The sequence below is a fragment of the Eutrema salsugineum genome, unplaced genomic scaffold, assembly GCF_000478725.1.
Source record: "Eutrema salsugineum unplaced genomic scaffold, Eutsalg1_0 scaffold_1, whole genome shotgun sequence".
Taxonomy (NCBI): domain Eukaryota; kingdom Viridiplantae; phylum Streptophyta; class Magnoliopsida; order Brassicales; family Brassicaceae; genus Eutrema; species Eutrema salsugineum.
Genome location: NW_006256909.1, coordinates 3718720 through 3745452, shown reverse-complemented (window position 1 = coordinate 3745452; position 26733 = coordinate 3718720). Strand labels below are relative to the sequence as shown.

The 26733-nt window shown below is 38.8% G+C and overlaps 7 protein-coding genes and 1 long non-coding RNA gene across 14 annotated transcripts in view; 4 read left to right on the top strand and 4 right to left on the bottom strand.

Moving 5' to 3' along the window:
* Positions 1-1419: 1419 nt before the first annotated feature.
* LOC18030201 lies at positions 1420-3273 on the bottom strand. The gene is made up of 4 exons (XM_006412566.2): positions 3124-3273; positions 2871-2984; positions 2080-2294; positions 1420-1939 (listed from the first exon to the last, which is right to left on the bottom strand). The coding sequence occupies exons 2-4, from the start codon at positions 2958-2960 to the stop codon at positions 1657-1659; spliced, it is 588 nt and encodes a 195-aa protein (XP_006412629.1). The 5' UTR covers positions 2961-2984; positions 3124-3273; the 3' UTR covers positions 1420-1656.
* Positions 3274-5375: 2102 nt separating this feature from the next.
* On the top strand, positions 5376-5847 carry LOC18030199 (putative F-box only protein 9; the record flags this gene model as incomplete). The annotated part of the gene is given in 2 exon segments (XM_006412565.2): positions 5376-5432; positions 5434-5847. Coding segments are annotated over 2 exon segments (471 nt in total), but the record flags the coding sequence as incomplete, so codon positions are not given.
* Positions 5848-7673: 1826 nt separating this feature from the next.
* Positions 7674-8917, bottom strand: LOC112082284. The gene is made up of 2 exons (XR_002896940.1): positions 8749-8917; positions 7674-8064 (listed from the first exon to the last, which is right to left on the bottom strand). It is a non-coding gene; the product is annotated as an uncharacterized LOC112082284 (long non-coding RNA).
* Positions 8918-9792: 875 nt separating this feature from the next.
* Positions 9793-11980, top strand: LOC18030197 (glucan endo-1,3-beta-glucosidase 5). Its single transcript, XM_006412562.2, has 2 exons — positions 9793-10455; positions 10689-11980. The coding sequence occupies exons 1-2, from the start codon at positions 10112-10114 to the stop codon at positions 11800-11802; spliced, it is 1458 nt and encodes a 485-aa protein (XP_006412625.1). The 5' UTR covers positions 9793-10111; the 3' UTR covers positions 11803-11980.
* Positions 11981-12155: 175 nt separating this feature from the next.
* LOC18030196 (endonuclease V) lies at positions 12156-14281 on the bottom strand. Of its 4 annotated transcripts, none has more exons than XR_002896809.1 (9): positions 14149-14281; positions 13813-14074; positions 13643-13705; positions 13475-13514; positions 13320-13384; positions 13089-13205; positions 12784-12912; positions 12611-12682; positions 12156-12505 (listed from the first exon to the last, which is right to left on the bottom strand). XR_002896809.1 is itself a non-coding variant. In XM_006412561.2 (9 exons), the coding sequence occupies exons 1-9, from the start codon at positions 14208-14210 to the stop codon at positions 12501-12503; spliced, it is 819 nt and encodes a 272-aa protein (XP_006412624.1). In that variant the 5' UTR covers positions 14211-14281; the 3' UTR covers positions 12156-12500. The 4 variants fall into 4 exon arrangements, 2 of the variants coding, with proteins under 2 accessions (XP_006412624.1, XP_024005082.1); XM_006412561.2 differs by having other exon boundaries at positions 12611-12686; XR_002896810.1 differs by having other exon boundaries at positions 12784-13205.
* A 170-nt stretch (positions 14282-14451) lies between these two features.
* On the top strand, positions 14452-21602 carry LOC18030195 (DDB1- and CUL4-associated factor homolog 1). Of its 3 annotated transcripts, XM_024148595.1 has the most exons (13): positions 14452-14881; positions 14971-15046; positions 15128-15244; positions 15324-15484; positions 15591-16335; positions 16442-16706; positions 16812-16939; positions 17045-17608; positions 17684-17866; positions 17966-18418; positions 18540-18650; positions 18804-20642; positions 20766-21602. In XM_024148595.1, the coding sequence occupies exons 1-13, from the start codon at positions 14598-14600 to the stop codon at positions 21450-21452; spliced, it is 5613 nt and encodes a 1870-aa protein (XP_024004363.1). In that variant the 5' UTR covers positions 14452-14597; the 3' UTR covers positions 21453-21602. The 3 variants fall into 3 exon arrangements, with proteins under 3 accessions (XP_024004363.1, XP_024004362.1, XP_024004364.1); XM_024148594.1 differs by having other exon boundaries at positions 16442-16939; XM_024148596.1 differs by lacking the exons at positions 14452-14881; positions 14971-15046; positions 15128-15244 and having other exon boundaries at positions 15383-15479; positions 16442-16939.
* Positions 21603-21754: 152 nt separating this feature from the next.
* On the bottom strand, positions 21755-24364 carry LOC18030194 (serine/threonine-protein kinase STY13). Of its 2 annotated transcripts, none has more exons than XM_024149275.1 (3): positions 24253-24364; positions 22541-23513; positions 21755-22416 (listed from the first exon to the last, which is right to left on the bottom strand). In XM_024149275.1, exons 2-3 carry the CDS (start codon positions 23437-23439, stop codon positions 22077-22079), a joined length of 1239 nt encoding a protein of 412 aa, XP_024005043.1. In that variant the 5' UTR covers positions 23440-23513; positions 24253-24364; the 3' UTR covers positions 21755-22076. The 2 variants fall into 2 exon arrangements, with proteins under 2 accessions (XP_024005043.1, XP_006412620.2); XM_006412557.2 differs by having other exon boundaries at positions 24070-24359.
* Positions 24365-25497: 1133 nt separating this feature from the next.
* LOC18030192 (aspartate--tRNA ligase 2, cytoplasmic) overlaps positions 25498-26733 on the top strand; it is a 2825-nt gene continuing 1589 nt past the window's right edge. The window contains 3 exon segments of the mRNA XM_006412555.2: positions 25498-26105; positions 26189-26287; positions 26405-26605. Coding sequence (XP_006412618.2) covers positions 25551-26105; positions 26189-26287; positions 26405-26605 — 855 coding nt within the window. The 5' untranslated portion in view covers positions 25498-25550.

The window sequence follows — 26733 nt, the reverse complement described above, 5'->3', positions numbered from 1 at the left end:
AGCTTATAAGCTTGCAAAATGATTTAGAGATCATTTGCGTAATTTAACCTATTGGCGTCTTGTCTCTCGCCTTGGCTTTAAAGAAATCCCAAATCACTTCTTTTTTTCTCCTTTCACAGTTTTCTCGGCAGTCAAACTGGTCCAAGACAAGCTTTAAAAAAAAACCTGAATCTTGGCATCGAATCGAAAGAAAAATTGTCTGAAAATTAATAACTTCGGCTGCAACTTGCAACACTTGTATGGCTTTATTTAAAAGAGAACAATACCAGAAGAAATCCTGATACAATCGTTGTTTCCCTTCAGGAAAGTTTAGTATTCAGAAGAATCACAGATACTTTACTCTGCAGTCTCTTTAAAAGAAATGTATTTGTTTTTTAAACCCTAAACCATTGTTTTTGGTTTATTTTTTTTAATATACGGTATGATAATGGTTTGTTAACTTAATTTAAACCATTATTTTCGTTTTTTTAATATATATTTTTATAAAAATTAATTTAAACTAATTTAAAGAGGGGTAAAGGGTAATTAGCCACCAGGTATTTGTTTTTTAAACCCTAAACCATTGTTTTTGTTTTTTTTTTAATATACGGTATGATAATGGTTTGTTAACTTAATTTAAACCATTATTTTCGTAACCATTGTTTTTGGTTTATTTTTTTTAATATACGGTATGATAATGGTTTGTTAACTTAATTTAAACCATTATTTCCTTTTTTTTAATATATTTTTTATAAAAATTAATTTAAACTAATTTAAGGAGGGGTAAAGGGTAATTAGCCACCAGATATTTGTTTTTTAAACCTTAAACCATTGTTTTTGGTTTTTTTTTAATATTCGGTATGATAATGATTTGTTAACTTAATTTAAACCATTATTTTCGTTTTTTAATATATATTTTTATAAAAATTAATTCAAAATAATTTAAGGAGGGGTAAAAAGTAATTAACCACCCTGAGATTAAATGAGAGAGTTTTAAACGAAATTTTTACTTTGCTTATAATATATATGATTTAAAACCAATATTTTACTAAAAAATATAAAATTTAAGCTATTCTTATATAATTAAATTAATATTAGTAAAATGTTAACACACCGAGTAAAAAAAAATCCTAAGAGATCTTGATCAAATTATTGAAGTTGTTTAATTTGATAAGATCAGTGTGAAGTGAGAGGATGGGTTTACAAAATTTTGATATCAGAATTATAAAATTTGATTTTTAATCTATACAATTTTTTTTTTCCAAAATCTATACAATTTAAAACCAATATTTTACTAAAAAAATATAAAATTTAAGCTATTCTTATATAATTAAATTAATATTAGTAAAATGTTAACTGGTGTGATTTGGAGGATTTTTCGTAAAATACTTATTTCAGCGGAGACATTTCCCCTTAAAAATAGTGAAACAGTAACAGATAAAACCCAAATCCAAAATAATATTTAATCAAGAATCTGAGTAGATATATACAACTTAAGAATGACAAGTGGATCAATGCTGCTCAGAGAAGGTTCATAGCATCTTTAAAATCAAACTAAAAAAAAAAAAATATATATATAAGAAAAACAGAAGAAACGATTTCTTATTTTCCTAATCAAACAAGCAGAAAATATTAAAAACCCTGGTTAAACCCAATAGCAATAAGCAAATCAATATCTCAAGCATCAATCTTGAGATTAACATCCCTGGAGGAAGAGTTCCCATCGATGTTTCTGTTTTCAACTTCATCGAAATGGTCTTCACGGGCGTTATCAGCGAGCATCAGAGCGACCAACCAGAAAAGGCATGAGTCCAATGACACAAAGGCACCTCCACCAAGCAGACCGGTCTTAGCCGTGGGGCAACTGGTCTCTAAGTTCCGATGGACATTACGGGTCAAGTGAAGCTGCTCTGTAATGGTTGGCCATAGCAATAGAGACAATGCCAATCCAGATGTTATCCTACAAAACAAAACCATAAGCCACAAAAAAAAAAAACTCTTTTCATAGAACCAAAATTCTACACCACGAAAGACTGGGGTTTTTCAAATGTGTATTGCTGAAATAAAAAAATGAGACTGAAAAGGAGAGAGTATGCTTACAAGGCAATGTTGAAGAACACAGAGAAGCTGGTGCTTTTAAACAAGACAGAGTTAGGAACAGACTTTCCCTTGTAAGAGATGAACAAGGATTTGTATCCTGCTACAGTGCAGGCAAGGAGAAAAGCAGCAGAAAGGTATCCCAAGGCAACAGTTGGATCAGATGGATATTTGCAGATAATCACTCCCTTTCCGTTTATTGGAGTCCCAGACGCAGGCTAATGATAAATAAACCAAAGAAGATAAACAAAGCTCACAATCAGATCACAATTACGAAGAAGAAACTCTGAGTGTAAAATAGTCATATGAAAAAGCAGCTACTGTTCAAGGCGCAAGATTTCGTTATGGTTTCAGTAGACCATCAAAATAAATATCAAACAATTGCTTTCTCCATCATTAGATATATTGTTATGAAGCTGAGACAAAGTGCATATAATCACTGTTAAATGCTGCTCTAAGAATTTCGGAGCGATTTCCCTGTTATTAAAACAAATCTAACATCTTCCATTCGGTATGAACACCAAATCAACAGGATCTATAATTATAAAGCTGTAACAACAATAGTGCTGGGGCTTACTGTTTGATACATACAACTCAAAACAAATTCAAGAACCAATCTAACTTCCCCAATTCAGTAACATGAACAAAGGATAAGGCAAAAGAAGCAAGCGAAATCATCCCATAAAAAAACAGGAAATCAAGTGACTATGTACACGAAATATAAAGTTTTCTCAGGAAGTTTATTTGACAATCAAAAGGAGAAGACGAACAAACAGGAAGTTGACTTTTTTTACCTTCTTATTCTCCGCGATCACTCCAAGAACAAACGAGAGGACGCCAAACAAAGAGACGATTAACGACATATGTTTCATAGTAACCGCCATATCTTCTCTTCTTCTCCGTCAACCCTATACCCGATCACAGAGTTATTAAAACTCGATTTCCTCAAAACAGAAAAAAAAAAAAAGACAGGAAAATTTTCCCTCGAAATAGAAATCAAGCCATCATCAAAAGCAGAAAAAAGTTGAAAGAAGAAAAAATACTCACCGAGACGACGAATCTGGCGATTGAAGATTTCTGGCTTCAGAGAGAGAGGGGAAAATTGGAGGATATGGTTTGTTTGATTTTATTAGATTGGGTTTAAAGATAACTTGTCCACTTACACTGATAATTCGGTTGAGCCTAATAAGTCTCCGCATTCACGAGTGTTGTGTTGGGCTCTTTAAAAATCTTAAAAATTCTCTGTTAACCTTTCAAAATTAAATTATTTACTTTTTACCGCAGATATGAATAGATTATAAAAAAAAGATTCGATATTTCAACAACAAGATTCTGTTGGGCTCATTAAAGATTCTGTTAACCATTATGATAGATGCTGATCCATGATGTTTTGTTGATATGACCAAAAACTGCATAAAGGCTCATATTGGGCTTCATTCCAAGTTCAGTCTAGAAAAGTTATAATCTTTAGATCGTCGAAGTTCGGCCCACTAAGAGACCCAAGAGTCAATCAAAAGAGCGAATTTCACGGGATTACAAAGGATCGAGCTCCGGTAGAAGAGAACGCGTTATGCAAAGATCTCGGGACGATATGAAAGAATCAACAGCAAATATCTTACCCCTACTGTTTTCATTTTCATATTTACAAACTTCTTAACTATTGTAATTTTTTTTTGTTTCAGTAAATCATTCATTGAGTTTACATTCTGATTATTGTTCGGTTCAACGGACATCTTCGTCCTGTTTTTATCATTAAATGAAAATGCCCATTATCATCACACATAAACTCGTAGTGTCAAATCCAAACAAACACAATAAACAAATCGGTATGTAAATGATTTCGCAAAACCATATCTAACTTTGAAATTCGTTATGTAAATATAGTTCTTAATCATCTTTATATTTCATTCAAATATTTAGCACATAGAACTAACCATTTTTGTTTTAAAAATATAAATTACGTATTTTCAAACTCTTATAGAAGGATTGACATCTATCCAAAAAGACCGTCTTTTGGTTTGTTTATAATAATAAGAGAATTAAAAGCTTATCAAGAAAAGAGAATCAGGATCGCTGGATGCGTTATTCGGTCGGTGGACGATCGTGAATCACACAAAAGTAACTAGTCTATCAACCAAAACTGGCCACACCATTAGATGCTCTCTTCTCTTTATTCTCTCTTGTACTCCTGGTCTATTTCATTTTTAATGATGTTTTTTCTAAGTTTTAATCCAAAACACAAATAAATCAAATCGAACCAACCGGTCACTTTCTCTTCTCACCCTTAGTTTTGTTTTTGGTCAAGTGGCCTTTGTTGTCTCTCGGGAAAAACGACAGGTCTTCTACTTTCTTCTTAGACTATAAGTTTTGTAATCATCGAGTGGATAAAATGATTTTGGTTTGACTTCATTTGTTTTCTTTTCGGCTTGGTTAAATGAATCGAATTGAAACAAAACAAAAATATTATAAAATAATTGAAAGCAAAAACATCAGAAATAAATTTTATGTCATCATATCGTTCCGAGGTTTCTTGAATGCATGTTAAGTATCGCTCCCCAAAAATCGAACCGGTTCTTCATACACTAGATTAGATTCTCACCAATTGTTTACCTCATTCGAACCCACTTCAGACAACATGAAAAATCATATGAAACGTGTATTACTACTAATTTTATTTTCCTTTGTCTTTAGAAAAGCTTTGTATTTCAAAGAAACAAATTTGGGAACAAAAAAGGAGCTCTGATAACTCAATGGGTTAATCAAGAAAGGACTACAGTATATGGTCTTTGAGTTTCAGACTGGAATCAAAGGTTAGAACACAACGTAGAGTAATAATAATAATAACTTTGAAGGTGAGTTAATAAGATTTCCGTATAGTGTTTCTGAAGCGTTTACATATGGCCAGGTTTTTAATTGAGAGGCAAGCAACCCCTACGAATTTTAGCTACTGGTGCAAACCCTAGATTCCTAGAAGGCTCTAGCAGCAACAACAAGAACATAGCTAACTTGGATACAAATATGGTGATCATAATACCGGCTCATATATGCGCCCTGATCTGTGCCCTTGGCCTCAATTTTTTTTTTTTGGTGATAATATACCATTATTAATTTCTCACATATGCTTCTTTCCTTTTACAACGTAGATTACAAAAAGAAGAACAAAATTAACAAAAAAAAATCCACATAAGGATAAATCGTTTCTTGTATAATAAGATAAGAATGGTTGAAGGCAAACGTGAAAAAAAAAACCAAAACCCTAATTTCTACACCCAAAGTTGTTTTGCAAGATTACAGTGATAATGTCTGATCTTCCGTCCGAGTTGGTAGAAGAAATACTCTCTAGGGTTCCAGCCACATATTCTGAAACGATTTCGATCTATTTGTAAACGATGGAAGGCTTTATTCAAAGACAGAAGATTCACCGAAAAGAACTCTGGTAAAGCTCCAAAGCAGTCCCTGATTCTATTAGTGATGTTGACGGAATTAATAACTTTCTCAGTAAGCAACAGTCTCAACGTCGCTGATCTATCTTCTATAGAGTTTAAGGTTCCACTTGGATTAAAGAATATTACTCATTTATCTGATTCAGAAAAAGTAAGAGAAGTTTTTCACTGCGGCGGTTTGTTGTTATGCACCATCACCCCATGTGAACTCGTTGTTTGGAATCCGTGTTTGGGGGAAACCAGATGGATCCAACCCAAAATTGATTTCAAGGGATGGTCTAAGTATTCTCTAGGTTACGAAAACAACAAATTTTGCCTTAGCTTCAAAATTTTGAGGTATTACCAACAAAGAAAAAACTGTGTTGGGTATGAGATTTATGACTTTAGCTCTGATTCATGGAGGGTGCTTGTTGATGTCGTGGCTTTCAACTGCTTCATAAGTACAAAAACGGCTGTGTCTTTGAAGGGAAATACTTACTGGCTTGCTTTTGATGAAACGGACAGCTCTAGATTCTTAGCAAGTTTTGATTTTACAAGAGAGAGATTTATAGGACGTGTGAGTCTTCCAATGATTCATCAGTATCGTGGTCAGATGGGTCTGATGGCTCTATCAGTTGCTCGAGAAGAACAACTTTTAGTGTTACATCGGATCTCATCAAAGATGGACTTGTGGGTGACTAACAATATTGGTACTGAAGCTGTGTGGAGCAAATCCTTTACATTTGATATACCTGTTCATCACATGAGAAATTTGTATTATATTCCCACAAGTTTTGTGATCGACGAAGAGAAGAAAGTGGTTGTGTGCTGTGTTGAAAGACGTGATCGAATTAGCAAGCGGATGGTATATGTTATTGATAATTATCACACAGAATTCCCTTTTCATGTAGAAACTACACAGGTTTCATGGTGCCCAAAGATTTTCAGTTATGTTCCAAGTTTGGTTCAAATCCAGCAAGTGAGTCGAAAAAGGAAAGAAAGAAACTAGTCCTCTTTTATTTCTTTGATTCTGTTTTTGACTCTGTTTTTATCTTTAGACATGAGTTGTCGTTTGATTAATTTATTGAGTTAATCTATTTGTATATAGTTCCTTTCTTCTATCTTTGCATTGCATGCAAGTTGGTAAGGTTTGCTAGCTCACACGTGTAAGAACTGAAAGCATTACTTGAACAGAGAAATCAATGTCTGATGACTGATATCGTTGTTGAGAATGAAGAAAGCCATTGCAATGTCGCGCGGTGAATATATATGTCCACTATTGAACAATATCATGAGTAAAGACATTGTATAGTTGATTTCAAAACAAGATATCATTGCCATTTTAAGTTGTCATAATGGTAAATTTCACAAATTGGATGTCTAAGTCATTTTAAATATGCTGTTCAGTGCTTCAATATGAAAAAAAAAGAAACTTGTGCACCTTGTAATTAAAAAGTTTCATGGGCTTGGATTGGGGGCGTATGCATGTCCAAGATTTCATGTTAGTTTCTGATGTTGAATTCCTAACATACAATTCCAATATACTATTTATCCGGCGTTGGTTAAAAATTCAGATTTAGTTGATTTTGGTTCGAGTTAATAAATTGGTGTGTGTGTTCAAGCGATAATGCTATGTCAAGATTCAGTTCAAAATCAACCAACAATTAGTAAGATTTCTTTGAATATTGTTCTAGGGTTTTATTTCATTTTCCCATGTGGAAATTCTAAACATAGAGAAAGTTTAATTTGTAATCTTTTCCATTCCCTTTCTGTAAAGAAGTAACAACATGTACATTAGTGAACCCCTCTATGGGGTTCACTAGAATTTTATATATATATTTTTTTTTGCAATTATGAACAGTAATGAACCTGTTATTATTTTGATCCTCCATTAGTGAACTCCATTTAAGAGTTCTTTAAAATAAAATTTTTTGCTGGGACTTAAAAGATGGATGTGTAGCACATACCAAGTTTAATATTTCAGAAAGAAAAAGAAGCCAAGAGTTTGTCATTATGTGAGAAGAAGTTCACGAACAAGACATCATCGGTATACATACAGTCACACAAAGTCTGAGCCATTCACATAATATCACTAAAGGTATACATACAGTCACACAAAGTCTAACAAAACGAGCCTGATAAGTAATCATTGAATCCAGAACAAGAACCATGAACATATTCAAAGACTCTGACTTAAATAAGATTTTAGCAAAAGTAATGTCTCTCGTAATGTTTTCAACACTCAACAACAACATCATCAAGAGGTCAGTGCATAGTCCTGTTACCTATTATTGGTAAAATGATTCAAACCCAACTGAAAAACCAGCAATAGTATTTAAAGCACCACCATATATCCAAATTGCATTCACTTTTTTCTCATGAACTCAACCAGCCATAGAAAGGAAACTCTTGGAGCAAATAAACTTAGATAAAAGAGAGAATTACATCTCAGAGAAGACTAAAACCACCCCTAAGAGCAAGAACCAGATGAAAAACAGAGCCTCCCTCTATGTTGTAGTCCTTTGTCGTTTTGTCATCAGCTAGCTATTTTCCGGCATAGATGAGCCTGCAATAATCCATGAGATTTTTATAAGCATCCAACAATTACTCATGTGAATCTGTGTTATATGTAATCGACATGCATACAGAGTATATAACCGACTAAAGACAAAAACATAAGAAACCACTTATAAAAAGGAGCTGCAAATTTTCACAAGGGCACAAGACAGGTTTTATGTCACTGAAATAACTCAAGTTGCATTAAGAATCAATTTTGACTAAACCCATGAACGACTCCAAAGGAGCTGATACAGATATCACAATGACGGAAATGCGGGACTTATCATTTTGTTCTGCAAAATTCTGTATAACTGATTTTTCAATCAGAGGTAGTATATATATCAACTTAATCTCAATTGAAATTCGATAATTCAGCACAAGCTATAACCAAAACTCTTAACATCATTATGAGATTGAACAGCCACAATGGTTTAGATGACAGCAATAATGATAAGAATTCAGTGCCACCATGTCTCACAAACGACGTAAATATCAAGATTTGCATCTTTCTAACGATCGAAGAGTATAACATTCTCAAGACGTACTACAACGAAATCAAAGATAGAGATGATTGATTTCGGAAACATATGGAGATAGTTTATGAACATGGACACATATACATTTTTGGGGGAATTTCTAGGGTTCGTGCGAGAAATTTGGGGTCACATGAAAAAAGGGGTAGGATAAAAACCTGAAGCTTTCGATTTTATCTTCAAACTCTCCGATTTGGTAAAGAAATCGTCGGCTTAAGAGGAGAAAATCGTCGACCAAAACCAAGAAGCAAAGAAATGTCGAGGAGGAAATATCACAGGAAAAGAGCGTAAAAAAAAAATTATGGCCAATATAACACTAACACGTGGCGAAGAGACGGTATCATCAACCTCGTCGGGAAGAATCGGTTCATAGAAATTATACTTTTTTTTCTTTTCTTTAATTCATTTTTACATAAAAACCTGTGCCAAAAACTTCATCTTAAATCCTGATGGACATGGTCTAAGAAAACGTTTGCAATTTAGCTCTTGAGTATTATAAATGGGCCAAAAATGGGCTGAATAATACGATAAGGAGGGAAAACGAGAGCCGCTTGAGTGAGAGGAGAATAAATGTTTCTTCACCAACCGTGTACCTGTCGAGTGCCGACCTCTTTCATTCTCTGTTTCACTATTCTTTTCACTACAAACATAATAATAATAATAATAATAATAATATTTTTAAATTAATTTCATATTTCATTTAAATTTAATTCCAAGAGCATCACAGAACACTGCTCCTCAATCTTTTAAAGATTCTTTTTTCTTTTTTCGCCTTACACCTCTGCTTGACCTCACCCACATGCCCTGCCTCACTTCAAGCAAAATCTTATTTAGCAGTGGTTAATAATTATCTAACACTGACAAAATTCATTGATTAGGTTTACAAATTACTTAAGATAACGATTTTATACTAAAATTATCAAAATTTTGATCAATTAAAGTGATCATATTAGCCGTATACAATAATAACTTTATACCATTGAGTGGTATTGTGATTAGCAACAGCTACGAAGTAGACCAACACCTAGTGGAAACTTAAACATTAAAAGTTTCTCTTTTAGTTTCTTTATTCTTGTTTTAATTTTTCATAATATTCTGCTAATTTAAGACTGGGGTACCAATCAAAGCATACACATCACCTTTCAGGCTTTGGGACAGACAATAAAAAGCCATTTTCGTTTATGTTCGATTTCTACAAAGAAAAGAAAACAAGTAAACATTCTCAAGTCTCGCGTATTTCACCTATTTTCATTCTTATTAATTCTCGAAACCTCTTCCTTCTTCTTCTCCAAACACACCCTAGTGAATTAAAAAAGTAATATATAGATGTTCTTAGCTGATTGAAATAGCCAAAACCCAGCTCTGTTCTTCTTCAAACCGAAGTTTCCAACTTCACTGAGTCTTAACATCTGAGCTCGTTTTTATCCAAAAAGTTCAGATTTTTGTTGTTGTTGTTGTTGTTGTTGTTGTTGTTGTTGAGTTTTTGGGTATAGGGTGTTTACGATTTATCTTTCGATTCCGATGTTGTCCAAAAGTGTTTTTACTGTCTCTTTTGTAATCATTTTGTTGTACGGAAGCTTGTCTTTCGAAGTCGAAGGGATTGGTGTGAACTGGGGCTCACAGGCGAGTCATCCGCTACCTCCGGCGACGGTGGTGAGGCTTCTCCGTGAAAACGGAATCCAAAAGGTTAAACTTTTCGAGGCCGACACGAAGATTCTCAGAGCTTTAAGTCGGTCGGGGATTCAGGTTATGGTCGGAATCCCTAACGACTTACTTGCTCCTTTAGCTGGAAGCGTTGCAGCCGCAGAGAGATGGGTTTCTCAGAATGTGTCTGCTCATGTCTCCTCCAATGGCGTCGATATCAGGTTCGTGCTTGTATCTCATATAAGCAGCATATTCTCTCTGTTAGTTTCTGTCAAGAGCTCGAGTTGAAGTTAAAAGGGATGATTTAGATTCTAATAGAACTTGAAAGTTTCAATCTTAAGATTTTGATTACAGTTGATGAGCAAAAAAACTGAAACTTTCAAAGGTAATTTTTGATCCTAAGCAAAGAGATTCAAAAAGTTACAAAATGTGTTTCATGTGTGTTTTAAATTAGGTATGTGGCAGTTGGGAATGAGCCTTTCCTAAAGGCATTCAACAAAACATTTGAGAGCATAACTCTTCCTGCTCTTCAGAATATACAATCTGCACTCATCAAAGCCGGTCTAGCTACTCAGGTGAAAGTCACAGTGCCGCTTAACGCGGATGTGTATCAAAGTGCGTCTAATCTGCCTTCGGATGGAGATTTCAGGCCTGATATCAGGGATCTCATGATCGAGATCGTTAAGTTTCTGAGTGATAACCAAGCTCCATTCACTATCAACATCTACCCTTTCATCAGTCTCTACGAGGACCCGAATTTCCCAGTGGAGTTTGCTTTCTTTGATGGAACAGGTACTCCTATAAACGACAATGGAAGAATCTACGACAATGTTCTTGATGCAAACTACGATACACTCGCGTGGTCGTTGCAGAAGAATGGATTTGGGAACTTGTCTATTATTGTTGGGGAAGTTGGGTGGCCAACGGATGGAGATAAAAACGCAAACATGCAGTACGCGAGGCGGTACAATCAAGGGTTTATGAACCGTCAAAAAGCTGGTAAAGGAACACCTATGAGACCTGGCCCAATGGATGCTTACTTGTTCAGTCTTATCGATGAAGATGCTAAAAGCATTCAGCCAGGAAACTTTGAGAGACATTGGGGGATTTTTTACATTGATGGACAGCCTAAGTATCAGCTCAGTCTTGGAAACGGTAATGGGCTGATCCCGGCTAAGGATGTGCAGCATATGGCAAAGAAATGGTGTATTCTTGCTCCATCAGCTAATCTTCAGGATCCTCAACTAGGACCGAGCGTGAGCTATGCTTGTGACCATGCTGATTGCACCAGTCTTGGGTATGGCTCCTCTTGTGGTAACCTGAACCTAGCACAGAATGTTTCGTATGCGTTCAATAGCTATTACCAGGTAAGTGATCAGCTTGACAGTGCGTGCAAGTTCCCGGGTCTATCTGTGATCAGTGCCAGGGATCCTTCTGTTGGGAGTTGCAAATTCAAGATAATGATCAAGTCAGATTCTTCAGATTGTGAAGCAAGTGCCAGGATGCCTTTAACACGATCAATGGCAGTGTTGCTACTCATCTCGATGTGTCTGTATATTGTTCTGTGAATACTGAAGAAATTTCGATGGGTTTGATTATTTCTTTTTTTTTTTGTGGCAAAACTTTGGTGTTTATTGGTGAAACTATAAAGATACACTCAGATTTATGTATTTCTTACCTGTTTGATCTCTTGTTTCTCGGGAGCTGTTTGGTGTTCACCGTTTATACTTTGCTTTTCTTGTTTGTACTAAAGGAAGCTCATAATGACCCAAATCTCGTCTGTCATTATGCAAATGAGCCGTTAAAGACAAACAGGAATTTTCATTCATCTTCAATATTACAACCTTACTAGTTAAGCATGTTTGCTGCAAAAGAGCAGTACACGAGACTTCAATGCTATGAATCTGTCCACCATAAAACATTAGAAATGAGTCTGCTTTATTAGTTATTACTGAATGAGATACAAGTTACAGATGATGAACCAAGAGAAATACCGAACCAAATAACCAGCGGATTTGACGTGGAGAACCCCAAACTCTTTTAAGAGAAACAACCAAAATACCAAGACGCTATACAACCAATATACAACAAAACTCCTCCGTTCTCGGTTAGAGTCAATGAGATAAACAAAGGAGAAACTTACTGCCCGGTCTCCAGGGCCGTGAAACTGTCCACCAGTGAATAATATTGGGTAAAGACATTGCAGAATCCTGTTTAATATGGAATAGTTTTCCCAGCATTCTTTGGTTGTTTTACTGACTAGTGTTCAGTCTGCGAGACACACAAAAAAAAAAAAGCAAATGGACATGTGAACTACCGTACAGTGCTTCAAAACAATACAAGATTTATAATAGTGAAGGAAACATCAAAAGTTACCCTTATCGCGTGGTCCCAGTTCTTTTAAAAGACAAAGTTGATGCTTTTGGAGATATGCTCTTGATCTTATATCTGCCTACACATAGTAGATGGTATGCTTTTCACTTTCAACAGTAATCTAAAGGATACCTTTCGGGTTTTTGGCATATATCACAATGCAGCATATACGTTACCTGTCTAATAGGTTCCGGAACACGGTACTTGCAGGTCATCTTGACAATCTTAACCGCAGAGTCAAGCGATGTGCGATGGCCAACCGAAACGTATATGGGCCTCAGAGAACTCAGAATTGGCCTAAATGCCTGTTGGAAAGAATTTGCGGAACTTCGACCATAAATTCACAATTCACTTTCTCAAATAAGATTATTCAAACCACAACTAGGGAAAAGTTTCGTTGGAAAGTCTGATACTAGTAGAAAGAGGTATTACCAACGAGACACGACAGCATATTGACAAATGTTCAAGAAAAGTCACTTACTACTCCCCACGTAAATCCAGAGTTCCCTACCAAAGTGATAACTTGCTTATCCTGGTTTTCTTTGAGCTGTAGCGACTGTCTAACCTCAGATTGGTTCAGACCATCCACATGATGCAGCTGAAATTACAAACCATGCATTCAACATTAATGATCAAATGCAAATTTAGGCAAAACAAAAACTGATTGGCGCAAATCAAACCGTTTTAAAGAGAGATTCTAAGAATATCGTACGTTTTTCCCGACCCCAATGGTAGGAATGTCAGCAAGAACACCTAAGTGACACGCCAGGCCAAATCCTAGAACACAAATTTTAGATTCGACCCCATAAATTACAGAGCTTGAGATGCAACAAAAAAACTAAGGTAAACGAAGAAAGTCTGTGTCACCTCGTGGATGAAGTATTCCATTTCCATCCACCATCAGTACCTTTGTATTTCACCAAAGAGCAAAGCAAGCGACTTTGAGAAAAAAAGCAAAATCTAAAGACAACGCAATAGCATGCTTTAAGAGTAAGCCAATTGCAATGTTCAGCAATTTATAGACAAAGTCAAAACCTGAGGGTAGAAAGGATGGTGATCATCCCTCATTTTTTGCAGAATCTGCAAGAGAACCGCAGCCTGTAACATGAAAAAAAAAAATTTCCAATTTTGGGAACTGAGATACTTAATGAAGCATTGGAAGATAGCAGAGCATCGCTTGATGACACGAAGAAGAAGACGGAAACCTCACGAAAGGCGAGAAATCCAGGGACATAGGGAACATGGAGGCGGAGGAGAGAGAAGTCATGGTGGACTACGCGAAGAGAAGGTAGCTCGAGAACGACGAGACAAGCACAGGCGATGGAGGGATCTTCCTTGGAAAAGCTCATGTCCACACCTCCAACGTAATTTAGCATCTCCGATCCCTGAGGCAGTTCCAATGATGAAGATAACTTCCATGGGAAGTCATCGTACGCAATCAGTTTCTTCTTCAGCCGATCCTGCTCTCTGAAAAGAAATCAAACAAATCCTTAATCGATTTGATTGCCCGGAATCAAAGTAAGATCAAATGCGACACCTACTCGGTCCAATTCTCTAGCTGATTTCCCGACGAAGACTCGCCTGAAGCTCCTTCTCCGTCCATTCCCGGAAACGTTCAGTCACCGGAGACTAACAGCAAGGGAGAATTACTTGTCAAGCCACGGGTGGAGCCCCATATTTTAACCGGGTCATAAATGGCATCGTAAATAAAAACAGTACAATATGGGCCTAAATAAGGCCCATTTCGTGAAAATGGGTTAGGGTTTGTTTGGTGATAAAACCGGGTCGGGTTATTTTAGTATCACAGTCGGTTCTGCTTTGTCGTCTCCATCTACCACCTCCCCCCTGCTGCGTTTCATACTCCACAACTAAAGCTTCGTTTTCTCATAATCTTTTTTTTTTTTGGTTCTGTTCCGTGAACTACTTGTCCGTGATCACAACGCCTAAATTGATCGCCGTATCTGGGTTATTCATTGGAAAGAAGGAAATTATGGACGAGCAAGGGCATGATTCCGATGTCCGTAATCCGACGGTTGAGGTTGAACAATCGGCTGTTGCGGCGGAGGCGACTGAGGCAACGGCGGAGATGGAAAATTCAACAGACGGAGCTAACCCTGGTGAAGAAGGACAACAGGAAGGAGAAGAGCTGAGCGTGGATGACGAGCTTATAGACAAAGCGCAGAAGCTCATGGAAAAAATCACCACCGGTGCTAATAACCCTAATCCTACTATCTTACACGCTCTTAGCCATCTCCTCGAATCTCAGGAGTCTCTGTATGTCCCTTTCTTCCTCACTCTCACTCTCTCTTCTTGATTTGTTCGTTCGTAGTTGCATTTAGCTTGACGCCTACCTTTATTCACAGGTTCTTAGAGGAGAATGGGTACTACTCAAATGGTCGCGGTGGTCATAACAGTGGCAAGCTGTGTAATCTAATCCGAGTAAGCCTTTTTTTAATAGATTGTTCATTGTATTTTCTTGGGTGGGTTCTTTCTTCTTATTTTGTTGCTTGATTTTTACAGGAAAATGATGAGTTCTTTGAATTGATTTCCTCAACTTTTCTATCTGAGAATACTTACTCAACCGCGGTAAAGGCAGCCTCCGCAAGGTTGCTAATGAACTGTTCGCTTACTTGGATGGTATGAATTTACGACCTTCTTGCTCATTTCCCTTACTATTAGCTCGTTGCTTGGTTCATAACGCAATTCTGTTTTTCAGTACCCTCATGTTTTCGATGATGCTGTTACGGACAACTTTAAAAATTGGGTCTTGGAAGAGGCAGTCAAGTTTCCTGGTGAAGACTCTGGCAGGAAAGAAGCCTCAGATCCTGAAATGTTAAAGACTTATTCTACTGGACTACTCGCTCTTTCTCTGGTGAGGTACTGATAAAACATTCTCAACTTGTTTTCTCTTTTCCATTTTTGTATTATTTTTTTTGGCGCCCACAGCTGAGATAAAAATATTTGCGTTTTGTCTGATTGAAAGTCGTGGGCAATTAGTTGAAGACGTCTTGTCATCAGGACTATCTGCTAAGCTTATGCATTATCTTCGAGTACGAGTTATTGGAGAGGCCAGCACAAGTCGTAGAGATGCCATTCACACTAGTGAGGCCAAGCATGTGTCCGTAAAGACAAAAGAAGAAGGTCGAAGTAGGGTGCGGAAGGTTGTGAATACAGTTGAAGGTGAACATGTTCTTGAGATGGACTCCGGGAGAGAGATGGGACAATCTGATGTACGGTCTGAAGACGAATTGGAATTCGAAGGCAGAGAAAGATTTAATGTTTCAGGTGTTGTTGATTCTAAAATCAAACCTGGAGATGACAATAATGGAAGAGATGACCCCTCAAGACACAGACTAAACCGATCAAAATCCAGGGGGAGAGGAAGAGTTAACGAAGGTGCAACTGATACAGAAGCTCTCTTGGCGTCTCCTAGATCAGATCGTCTGGTTGTCAGAGATAGGGATCCATCAAAAATTTCAGATGTCCGAAGTGCAGAAGATGTGACCATATGTCTGGGGAAAATGAAGTCTGGTATTATGGAAACAGAAAGAGATGAGAATGATGAGTGCTTTCAAGGTTGCGTAATTGGAACCAAAAACATAATTGATCTAGTAAAGAGAGCAGTTGGAGCTGCTGAAACTGAAGCTAGAGCTGCCCATGCTCCTCCTGACGCAGCTAAAGCGGCTGGGGATGCTGCAGCAGAGCTTGTCAAAACTGCTGCACTAGAGGCATGTATTTATTTTGATTTAGCTATTACTGATTTGATTTCCTTAATGAACCTTGGTACAGGTGACCTGATGTTTATATTGATTTCATTTCTTTTATATTATCCAGGAATTTAACTCTTCTGGCAGTGAAGAAGCTGCTGTGTCTGCTGCTACTCGAGCAGCTAGTACAGTTATAGATGCCGCTAATGCAACGACAACTGATCAGACAACGGATTTGAATTGTGTGGAAACGCCTGCAATTGAGGATATTGGAGAAGTTTCACTACCAAGTATCGACTTGTTGGCTCAGTTACAAGAAAAATATTGCATCCAGTGCCTTGAGATACTTGGAGAATATGTCGAGGTTCTCGGACCTGTACTCCATGAAAAAGGTGTTGACGTATGCATTATGCTGCTGGAACGTACATCCCTATTTAATGATAGTTCTACACTGTCTCCTTTGTTACCTGATGTCATGAAGTTGATATGTGCTCTAGCTGCTCACCGGAAATTTGCTGCGATGTTTGTTGACCGGGGTGGCATACAAAAATTACTTGCTGTTCCAAGGGTTAATGAGACCTTTTATGGTCTCTCATCTTGCTTATACACCATAGGTTCTCTTCAGGTAATACTAACAGCAAAATTTTCCGGCTTGTAATGCAATTTTTGTCCGCCTCTCTTCTCTTTGATCTCGTTAATCAGCTCGTCTTACCTTCAAAATTTATCTCAGGGTATAATGGAACGTGTATGTGCACTTCCATCGGATCTCATACATCAAGTGGTTAAATTAGCTATCGAACTTCTAGAGTGTTCCCAGGATCAAGCCAGAAAAAATTCAGCCTTATTCTTTGCTGCTGCTTTTGTCTTCAGAGCCATTTTGGATGCATTTGATGCTCATGATAGTTTGCAGAAACTCCTTGCAATTCTTAAAGATGCAGCCTCAGTTAGAACTGGTGCTAATTCTGACCGATCAGCTCCTGAAGTCATGACGTCTTCAGAGAAACAGATGGCTTTTCACACCTGTTTTGCTCTGCGCCAATATTTTAGAGCTCATCTTCTTTTGCTTGTGGATTCCATCCGTCCTAGCAGAAGTAGCCGATGTGGTGTGCGGAACGTTCCCAATATAAGGGCAGCCTATAAGCCCCTTGACATCAGCAATGAAGCTGTAGATGCTGTCTTCCTTCAGTTACAGAAGGATAGGAAGTTGGGTCCGACGTTCGTGAGAACCCAGTGGCCTGCTATCAATAATTTTTTGGCCTCCTCTGGACATGTTACCATGCTTGAACTATGTCAGGTAATGTAGCATTTTACTCTCCACAAGTGCTCTTGTTTTGTTTACCATGTATTTACATTATGGTCACATGCGCAGACTCCACCAGTAGACCGTTATCTGCATGATCTACTTCAGTATGCTTTTGGTGTTCTTCACATCGTTACATCAATACCTGATGGCCGCAAAGCAATTGTGAATGCCACACTCAGCAACAATCGTGCTGGCATTGCTGTTATTCTGGATGCAGCAAATATCTCCAACAGCATAGTGGACCCTGAGGTCAGCAGACCGCTTCTATCCAATAATTCATATGGGTTTGGTCTTTTTATTCTGTTATTCATGGATACTTACATCTTGATGTTTTCTTTGCTATTGAAGATCATACAGCCTGCACTAAATGTCCTAATCAATCTGGTGTGCCCACCACCATCATTAAGCAACAAGCCGCCTCCTGCACAAAGTCATCAACCTGTTCCTGGCCAAGCTACTGCCCGTCCCTCTACCGATGTTGCTGCTAGTACTCAGTCCACTGGTAATGCTCCACAAACTCCTGTTGCACCAGCGTCTTCAGGTTTGGTTGGGGATCGAAGAATTTTCTTAGGAGCAGGAACTGGTTCTGCTGGTCTTGCTGCTAAGTTGGAGCAGTTCTATCGTCAAGCACGTGAAGCTGTTCGTGGGAACGACGGTATAAAAATTCTCTTAAAACTTCTTCAGCCCAGAATATATGTGAATCCTCCTGCCAGCCCAGATTGCCTACGAGCGCTCGCTTGCAGAGTACTTCTTGGCCTGGCTAGAGATGATACAATTGCACACATACTGACTAAACTTGAGGTAGAATAGCAATTTCCTTTCCGCTGTTATCTTCATATATCTTTTATTTCTCAGTAACATCTGATGAAGTTGAACAGGCTTGGTAGGCGATAGATACTAATTTTCCAAGCATGGTTTCTAGGTTGGTAAGAGTTTATCAGAACTTATTCGAGATTCAGGTGGTCAGTCAAGTGGAACAGATCAGGGGAGATGGCAGGCTGAACTTGCTCAGGTGGCGCTTGAGCTAATAGGGGTAATCATCTGAATTGATCGGTTTTGCTTGTTGAATGTGTCTCTACGGGGATCTTTTTGTGTGCTTCAAAAGTCAGTAGTGTTTATTTAATTCCTTGTTCCTTTGTCGAAGTTTTGCTGACAAATTTAATTGTGTTTTTATATCTGCTTGCAGATAGTGACAAATTCAGGGCATGCGATTACACTAACAGCCAGTGATGCTGCTACTCCAACATTGCGGCGCATTGAAAGAGCTGCTATTGCAGCAGCAACACCTATAACATACGATTCTAAGGAGCTTTTGCTGCTTATCCATGAGCACCTCCAGGCATCAGGTCTTGGTGAAACTGCTTCAGCACTGTTAAAAGAGGCTCAGTTAACTCCTCTACCTTCGTTGGCTCCCCCTTCTTCAATTGCATATTCCTATACACAGGAGATGTCTACGCCAGTAGCTCAGGAACAATGGCCTTCTGGCCGTGCTAACAGTGGATTTTTCACCAGCAAACCCAAAGTTTGTGCACATGGTGAAGATCCCAATTCTAGATCTATGGCAGTTCTATCTGCCAAGAAGAAACATTTGGCTTCCTCAGCACAGGAGACGTCCTCGCCAGTAGCACAGCAACAATGGCCCTCTGGCCGTGCTAACGGTGGTTTTTTTCCCAGCAAACCCAAAGTCAGTGCACACAACGAAGATCCTAGTTCGAGAGGTAATGCAGCTCCATCAGCAAAGAAGAAGCATTTGACATTTTCACCCAGCTTGAATTTGCAGTCGCGAAAGCAATCTTTCTCCCATGACCCTCAAACGCAGAGAATAAATAGCAGTTCGAATTCAGATCCTGCTTGTGCAGATACTTCAGAAGCTGCTGCAGAATTAGTTCTGAAGAACGACGTTGATGCTGATGCTCAATTTAAGACCCCGATTTCCTTACCGAGAAAACGGAAATTGACTGAGCTTAGAGACCCAGAGTTGTCAGTTTCGGTGAAAAGAATCAATTTGGGCGAATTAGGACCTCGAACTCCAGCTTGTCCAACCACGGCTTCCTTGCGTAGGAATTCAACCATTGCGGATGGTTCAGGTTTCCAAACTCCAGTTTCAGCTGTAGATGTCAACCAACCTGGAAGCTCCAGACTGGGCCAGATGACACCTGCTTCTCAGCTAAGGCTTCCAAGTGATTCGCAGCCTTCAAATCCGGAACGATTATCGCTAGACTCCCTTGTGGTTCAGTATTTGAAACACCAACACAGGCAGTGCCGGGCTCCAATCACAACTCTTCCTCCTGTGTCTCTCCTACATCCGCATGTCTGTCCTGAACCTAAACGGTTACTTGAAGCTCCACTAAACATCACTGGCCGTCTTGGTACCCGGGAGCTCCAAAGTTTCTATGGTGGAGTCCATGGGAATCGCAGGGACCGTCAATTTGTTTTCAGCAGATTTAAATCTTGGAGATCTTGCCGGGATGAGACTGCACTCTTCACATGCATTTCACTTCTTGGAGGTACTAATCATTTAGCAGTCGGTAGTCATGCTGGAGAAATCAAGATATATGAAGCTAACAGCGGTAGCTTGCTTGAGAGTGTCTCAGCTCACCAGGCTCCGGTTACACTTGTTCAGCCATATGTCTCTGGTGGTACTCAGTTGTTGCTTTCTTCGAGCTCTAGTGATGTGCAGTTGTGGGACGCGTCTTATATAACTGGTGGGCCTAGACACTCCTTTGATGGATGCAAGGCTGCAAAATTCAGCAACTCTGGGCTACAATTTGCAGCGCTCTCTTGTGAAGCATCATCAAAAGATGTTCTTGTATATGACGTACAGACCTGCAGTCCTGTTTTAAAACTCACTGACACGGTCACTTCTTCTCGGAGTAATCCCTATTCTCTTGTGCACTTCAGCCCTTGTGATAATTTGATATTGTGGAATGGTGTTCTCTGGGACATACGTAAAGCAGACAATATCAATCGGTTTGATCAATTTAGTGATTATGGCGGCGGTGGTTATCACCCTTCTGGAAACGAGGTAATGGAACCCAACTCACAACTGCTCCAACCTGCTACATTAACTCTCAAGCTAGATATAGTAATGCTAAAATTTGACCCACTGTGTCTTGGCTTATCTGTATCTTGTTGGTTATTATTACAGGTCATCATAAACTCAGAGGTCTGGGATCTGAGAAATTTTAGGCTTCTTCGAAGTGTACCATCACTGGACCAGACAGCTATTACGTTCAATTCCAGGGGAGATGTTATATACGCAATGCTGAGGAGAAACATTGAGGACGTGATGTCTGCTGTTCACACACGCCGTGTGAAGCATCCGTTGTTTGCTGCTTTCCGCACTCTCGATGCGATCAACTATTCAGACATTGCAACTATACCTGTGGACCGATGTCTTCTCGACTTCGCCACCGAACCAACGGATTCTTTTCTTGGGCTGATCACAATGGAAGATCAAGAAGAGATGTTTTCCTCGGCCAGAATGTACGAGATTGGCAGACGGAGACCAACAGATGATGACTCCGATCCAGATGATGATGATGAGACAGAGGATGAAGATGAAGACGATGAAGATGAGGAAGATGACCTGGACCGGATTCTGGGACTAGGTGGAGACGATAGCGACAGTGGAGATGATGACATTAGTGATGACAATGAAGATAGTGCGAGCGATTTGGATGATGAAGAAGGAGATATGCTCCTTGACGGTGGTGGCTTGTTGGGAGTGTTTGGAGGTGAGGATGAAGACGATGACAATGAAGATGATGGTGATGATGATGATTCTATGAGCAGTGGTGAAGAGGATTATCTAGACAACGTTCATCCTTTCTAAGTTTTTTCTTTTCTTTTTATCTTATTTTCTTTTACGCTCTATATTGATCTCTAAGATGGTTTATCACTATCCAAAGTTTTGATGATATGTAATTGTATTTTTCTTCTTCTAAGTTACATATTTTTTTTGCCAAGATCACTAATTATAAAAGTAATCGATTCATTAATCATGATTTGATTGATTTCTCTTGTCACGCATCGAAAGAGTACCAATCCTTGATACAGGATGTAATGAAGATGATGAACATAGAAAGGAGAATAGGAAGATAAAAGACATACATGCATCTCTACCACAGGAACAGGAAGAAATCAATTCAAGGAAAAACTAAACCAAACACTTCAGACAGTCACAGTGTCTCACGCACATCTATTTTGTTTTTTCTTTCTTAATACAAAAAACCTAGAAAATCAGTAGTCTAAAATGGTTGGGTTACTTCTCCTATCTTGGGAAAAGAGATACAATCGGATATTATATAGATACACACACAAACTTACATATATCTAAAGCCCTTCTTACCTTCCTCTCTTTCTCTCTTTTCTCTTTTTAGCCTTTTCTTTGCTTCTTTCCCCTTTTGTTTACTCCTCTTTTCTCTTCTTCTTCTCCTCTCTCTTTCTTCACGACAGATTAGTCGATTGTCATTGGTTGCGTCATGCAGCATCTGAAACGCGCCTTCCTCACAGTCGTCATTATCTCAGTTTCAGCCGCCTCGAGAAGATTGACAATCTCTGCAAAACAAGGACGAACTTCAGGGTCCGCATCCCAGCAACGTGTCATGATCTCGCCAAGCACAGGGAGACAGTCCGCTGGGACTGTTGGACGAACTCCTCGGTTAACCACTGCAAACGCAGCTTGAACCGCCGTCATGTTCTGGAACGGTAAAAGACCTGTTATCAACTCCCACAGCACGATTCCAAAACTATACACGTCTACTTTTTGGGTGTAGGGTCTGTGCTGGATCATCTCTCTGCATCAGTTAAAAGACAGGAACTTAGTCTATATATAACTTGCAGCAGAGACTTAAGGTTATAAAGGACAAGGACAAGGAGAGAAAAATGATTCATATTATAGAAGAAACAATATCAACTTACGGGGCCATCCATCTGTAAGTCCCAGTCTCTGGTGTCATCCCTTCTGTTTGAACTTCAATTCTTGCAACGCCAAAATCAGCAATCTTGATGGACCGATCAGCTGATATGAGGAGGTTATCTGACTTTAGATCCCGGTGTATAAAGTTGCGCTCGTGGACGTAAGCCATACCTCTGGCAACATCCAAAGCCTGCTTAACAGCCAACTTCAAAGGCACGGCTCGGTTTTGTCTCTTAGTCAAAAACTGTCTGACCGAGCCTCCTTTTGCATACTCAGTCACGATGCACCACACCATTGGTTTGATACACGCGCCGATAAACCTAACGATGTTGGGGTGCTTCAAATACGCAAGCATAGAAACCTCCTGCTGAAACTGCTGTTCCAGGGCTTGTGCCTTTTCCGGACTGCTCTCTGGCCTCTCGAGGAGCTTAATCGCTACATCTTCTCCATTGTAAGTCCCCTTGTACAACTTACCAAACGCCCCTTGCGCAAAAGCTGGACCCATGTGAAGTTTCCTCAAATCTATCGTCCACTCTTCGTAGTTCGCCAGTCCCTGGGTTGGATAGCTACTATCCATCAATGCTTGTGCTAAGGCATCATCGTTAAGTGCATGTGTAACTCTTCCTGGGCGAAACACGCTTTGCCCAACAGAGAGAGAGGGAACATAGCGCATAGGCTTCAAACCGGGATGGCCAATAAGAGCATCACTAGAACCAACGCTACTATTATCAACAGACATGGACACAGAACCTCCGGCATTACTTGTCTGCATACTGTCCATGGACATGTTTGTACCTTCTTCACCGAGCTTTTGATAAAAGTCTTTGGTAAAGGCATAGTAATTGTTGTCGTTGTTGTGATTGCCGACAGCGAGCACATCGAACTTTGGTCCCTCAAGCATCCTTTCTAAATTCTTGGGTTACGTGTTATGTATGATGAATTGCAGATCACATGTAGATCTTCTTCAACATGTACCTAAAGCAAAGAGATACCATAGTAAATAAAGGGGACAAAGAAAAAGATACGAGGAACACAATTCAGATTTCTGTTTCGGATTAAAATAAATAAATAATTTTGCTTGTCCGTGCATCCAGGTACGGGGCACAGATCGAGCAATCACTATCATCAAAATGTATTTTTAAATGTTGCCTCTGAGAGCAAAGCAAGAAGATAGAAGCAAATGAAAGCCTATCTATCTTGTCCTCAAATTGTATCGAAACTAAGGATTATCTACGCCCTAAAATAGAAACATCCATGTAACTAAAAGAATGGAAAAAGTTCGAGAATTTAGCTAAGATCAGATCCCTGATACTCAGCTGAGGAGGAGAGCAAGTACTCAAACAAGGTAAAAGTAGCATCTTCACCGTTGAATTCCAAATTAGATATCAAAGATAACACATGTTAAGAAAAATTTGAGGTCCTAGCAACTAATAAATCCAGAAAGAAGCTTCATTTTCCACGAACTCAAAAAGTAGACACAGATCCGATGATTCAAAGATGGAATAAGCTAGAAGAAGAACCCATGGTTTACCTTAGAGCTTCATAGGCCCCAAAAAAACCAGTGGATATGAGCGAGAAGACATGAAATAAACTTCGAGTACTGGATAAGTAAGAGATCGAAGGGCTGATCGAGAAATCAAAAACCCACAAAGTAATCAAAGCGCAACACAAAAGCTTAGTTCCGATCAAATTTCAGAGCTAAGAAGACAGAAACCTAAAGAAGAGGTGGTGGTGAAGGAGGAGGGAGAAGAGTCAGTCGTCGCTTCCCATTTACTTTTCCCACACTCCGATTTTCCTCTTCTTCTTCTTCCTTTTTTTTTTTTTTTGATTTTTTTGGGTATTTTTTTATTCAATTTTGGCCCGTCCTTTTGCTGGCAAATTCGTTTCTTATTTATTGGGACAGCTTCCGAGCCACACGCTCTCGCAGAGAAAATGTTTCACACGCGCTGTAACATGTGGACACGTGTCCCACTCAGCGTGTCATTTCGCAGCGGATGATTGGTCTTCGTATCAGGCGGCGCGTAGTAGCTTTAAAGCTACGAGCAACAGTCTTTTCTTGTTCACGCTTGTCTTCTGTAACATTACTTTATTCGCCTGATTATATAAAGTTTTGATTTGTAGTTCGTCTTTACTAGTATCTTAAAATTATCACAGATTAATTAGAAATCTAATTTTGTTAAATCCTAGCTTCCACTTTTATTTTCTACCATAATTGTCCTATAGATACAACAAGCATATGATTCTTCTGATATCTGATAAATTCATTGGTTTCGAATGTTTTTAAACTGGATAAACACCACCCCATAACACGGTATGGGTTTCACTGAATACTTAATAGCGACCATGTATTTGATCAGAGAAACCGGAAGGAAGAAAACATTGCAAATTTGTGACTCACAGTTTGAGGTTTGATTTGTTTAAAGTAACCGCATAGAGTTATTCAAGATGTGAACATCAAAGGATATTGTGAGGAAATGATCTATGTGTGAGCATGTTCATATGTTCCCTATCAAAACTATAAGAATTTGATCTTGTTCACAAAAAACAAAAACTATAAGAATTAGATTGTGTGAATTATAACAAAGCTGTATTATGTATATCATATATGCATGGTCTTAAACTTTTCTACGTAGCATGATTTATTGTAGCAAATGTATGATGATGTTAGCTTTCTAGTTTTGATACTTGATAAAGTCATAACTCATAAGCGTCTCCATATAATATAGATTGTTTTTTTTTTTAGATACATATATACTACATATAATATACCATTTTCTAGTAATGTTGAAAGTGTTCAAAGTTCAAACTAGCGTGTCTTTAACATAAATGTAGGAGAAAAGGTGTTTAAATCTCTATCTCAAATAGTGGGGTGTAAATGAATAATATTTCAAATATTAAGGGGCTTTGCTGAGTTTTCTAGTTTCGATAACCTCACTGATATAGGGTTTCATCGCCTGTATCTGTTCCTGTAACCTGTAGGTTTGAGTCATCGAAAACTTCGAAGGAGCCGTAATGTCGTCGGAGCCGGAGCTTATGTCGTCATCAACCACCGTGCCGGAGGAATCTGGAGAGAAGATTAGTAAGAAAGCGGCAAAGAAGGAAGCCGCGAAGCTGGAAAAGTTGCGCCGCAAAATGGAACAAGAAGAAGCCGCCCGTAAGACTGCTTCTCTATCTCTGGACGATGAATCGTTTTCCGAGAACTACGGCGACGTGACTCTTACCGAGTTAAAGTCGACGGCGGATTCTAAAGCCGGTAAATGGATAGAGGCTGTTGAGGGGATGGGAAAGAAGTGGACCGATGTGAGGGATTTGGTGGAAGAGATGGTTGGATCAGAGGTTCTGATCAGAGGCCGATTGGAAACGTATCGCCATAAATCTAGCAAATTGGGTTTTCTGATCTTGAGGCAAAGTGGATTCAAGGTCCAATGCGTGGCTACACAATCGGAGGAGACCAAAGTGAGCGTCAACATGATTAAATTCCTCAAGCAGCTTAGTAGTGAATCCTTTGTCGATGTTATCGGTGTCGTCGTTCTCCCCAAGGACCCTGTGACGGGATCCACGCAGCAGGTTAAATCTGTTTCCTTTGATTCCTTTCTTCTCCCAATTCGTTTGATTTTGATTGTGAGTATTAACTCATGTTATTATTGCAGGTCGAAATTCAAGTGAGAAAAGCGTACTGTGTCAACAATGCCTTGCCACAGTTACCACTTATCGTGGAGAATGCTGCCCGAAGTGAAGCAGATGTTAAGGTACTATACTGTTTTTACGACTTGGAGATTAGTCGGAACTGGTACAAATGTGTTCTTCTGATGCTTATCTGGTGGTTTATCTGTTCATAAGAGCTGATGTGTCCAAAATTGTTGCAGGCTGGGAAAGCTGGTGCCGATCAGGATACACGTTTGAATAATAGAGTGATCGACCTCAGAACACCGGCTAATCAAGCCATCTTCCGCATTCAGGGCCAAGTCCAAATTGTAAGCCTTCTTGTAAAGGATTCGCTATTGTGACATGGATAATTTTATCTTTTGTGTTGCCTCTTTTCATATGTGTTAGTAATAGATATGAGCCCTGTTAGTTTAACATCAAGACTAGGATAAGATTTGTCATTATACATGTGTCATTAAAACTGTCCCAATAGTAAGTCTGATCTTTCCTCCCATGATTTAAACTGCTTTCTTCTATGTTACTTTTGGTG

Bases quoted from the DNA above. Each gene is read 5' to 3' on its own strand.
- LOC18030201 (XM_006412566.2), bottom strand. From the start codon at position 2,960: ATGGCGGTTACTATGAAACATATGTCGTTAATCGTCTCTTTGTTTGGC. The intron at 2,295-2,870 runs GTAAAAAAAGTC...ATTTATCATTAG, and splicing joins TGATCGCGGAGAATAAGAAG to CCTGCGTCTGGGACTCCAAT. The intron at 1,940-2,079 runs GTAAGCATACTC...TTTGTTTTGTAG, and splicing joins GTGTTCTTCAACATTGCCTT to GATAACATCTGGATTGGCAT.
- LOC18030197 (XM_006412562.2), top strand. From the start codon at position 10,112: ATGTTGTCCAAAAGTGTTTTTACTGTCTCTTTTGTAATCATTTTGTTG. The intron at 10,456-10,688 runs GTTCGTGCTTGT...GTTTTAAATTAG, and splicing joins TCCAATGGCGTCGATATCAG to GTATGTGGCAGTTGGGAATG.
- LOC18030196 (XM_024149314.1), bottom strand. From the start codon at position 14,210: ATGGACGGAGAAGGAGCTTCAGGCGAGTCTTCGTCGGGAAATCAGCTA. The intron at 13,706-13,812 runs GTTTCCGTCTTC...TTCATGTTACAG, and splicing joins GATTTCTCGCCTTTCGTGAG to GCTGCGGTTCTCTTGCAGAT. The intron at 12,913-13,088 runs GTAAGTGACTTT...TCTTTCCAACAG, and splicing joins CTGGATTTACGTGGGGAGTA to GCATTTAGGCCAATTCTGAG.
- LOC18030195 (XM_024148594.1), top strand. From the start codon at position 14,598: ATGGACGAGCAAGGGCATGATTCCGATGTCCGTAATCCGACGGTTGAG. The intron at 15,245-15,323 runs GTATGAATTTAC...TCTGTTTTTCAG, and splicing joins ACTGTTCGCTTACTTGGATG to TACCCTCATGTTTTCGATGA. The intron at 17,609-17,683 runs GTAATGTAGCAT...TCACATGCGCAG, and splicing joins CCATGCTTGAACTATGTCAG to ACTCCACCAGTAGACCGTTA.
- LOC18030194 (XM_024149275.1), bottom strand. From the start codon at position 23,439: ATGCTTGAGGGACCAAAGTTCGATGTGCTCGCTGTCGGCAATCACAAC. The intron at 22,417-22,540 runs GTAAGTTGATAT...TAACTGATGCAG, and splicing joins ACTTACAGATGGATGGCCCC to AGAGATGATCCAGCACAGAC.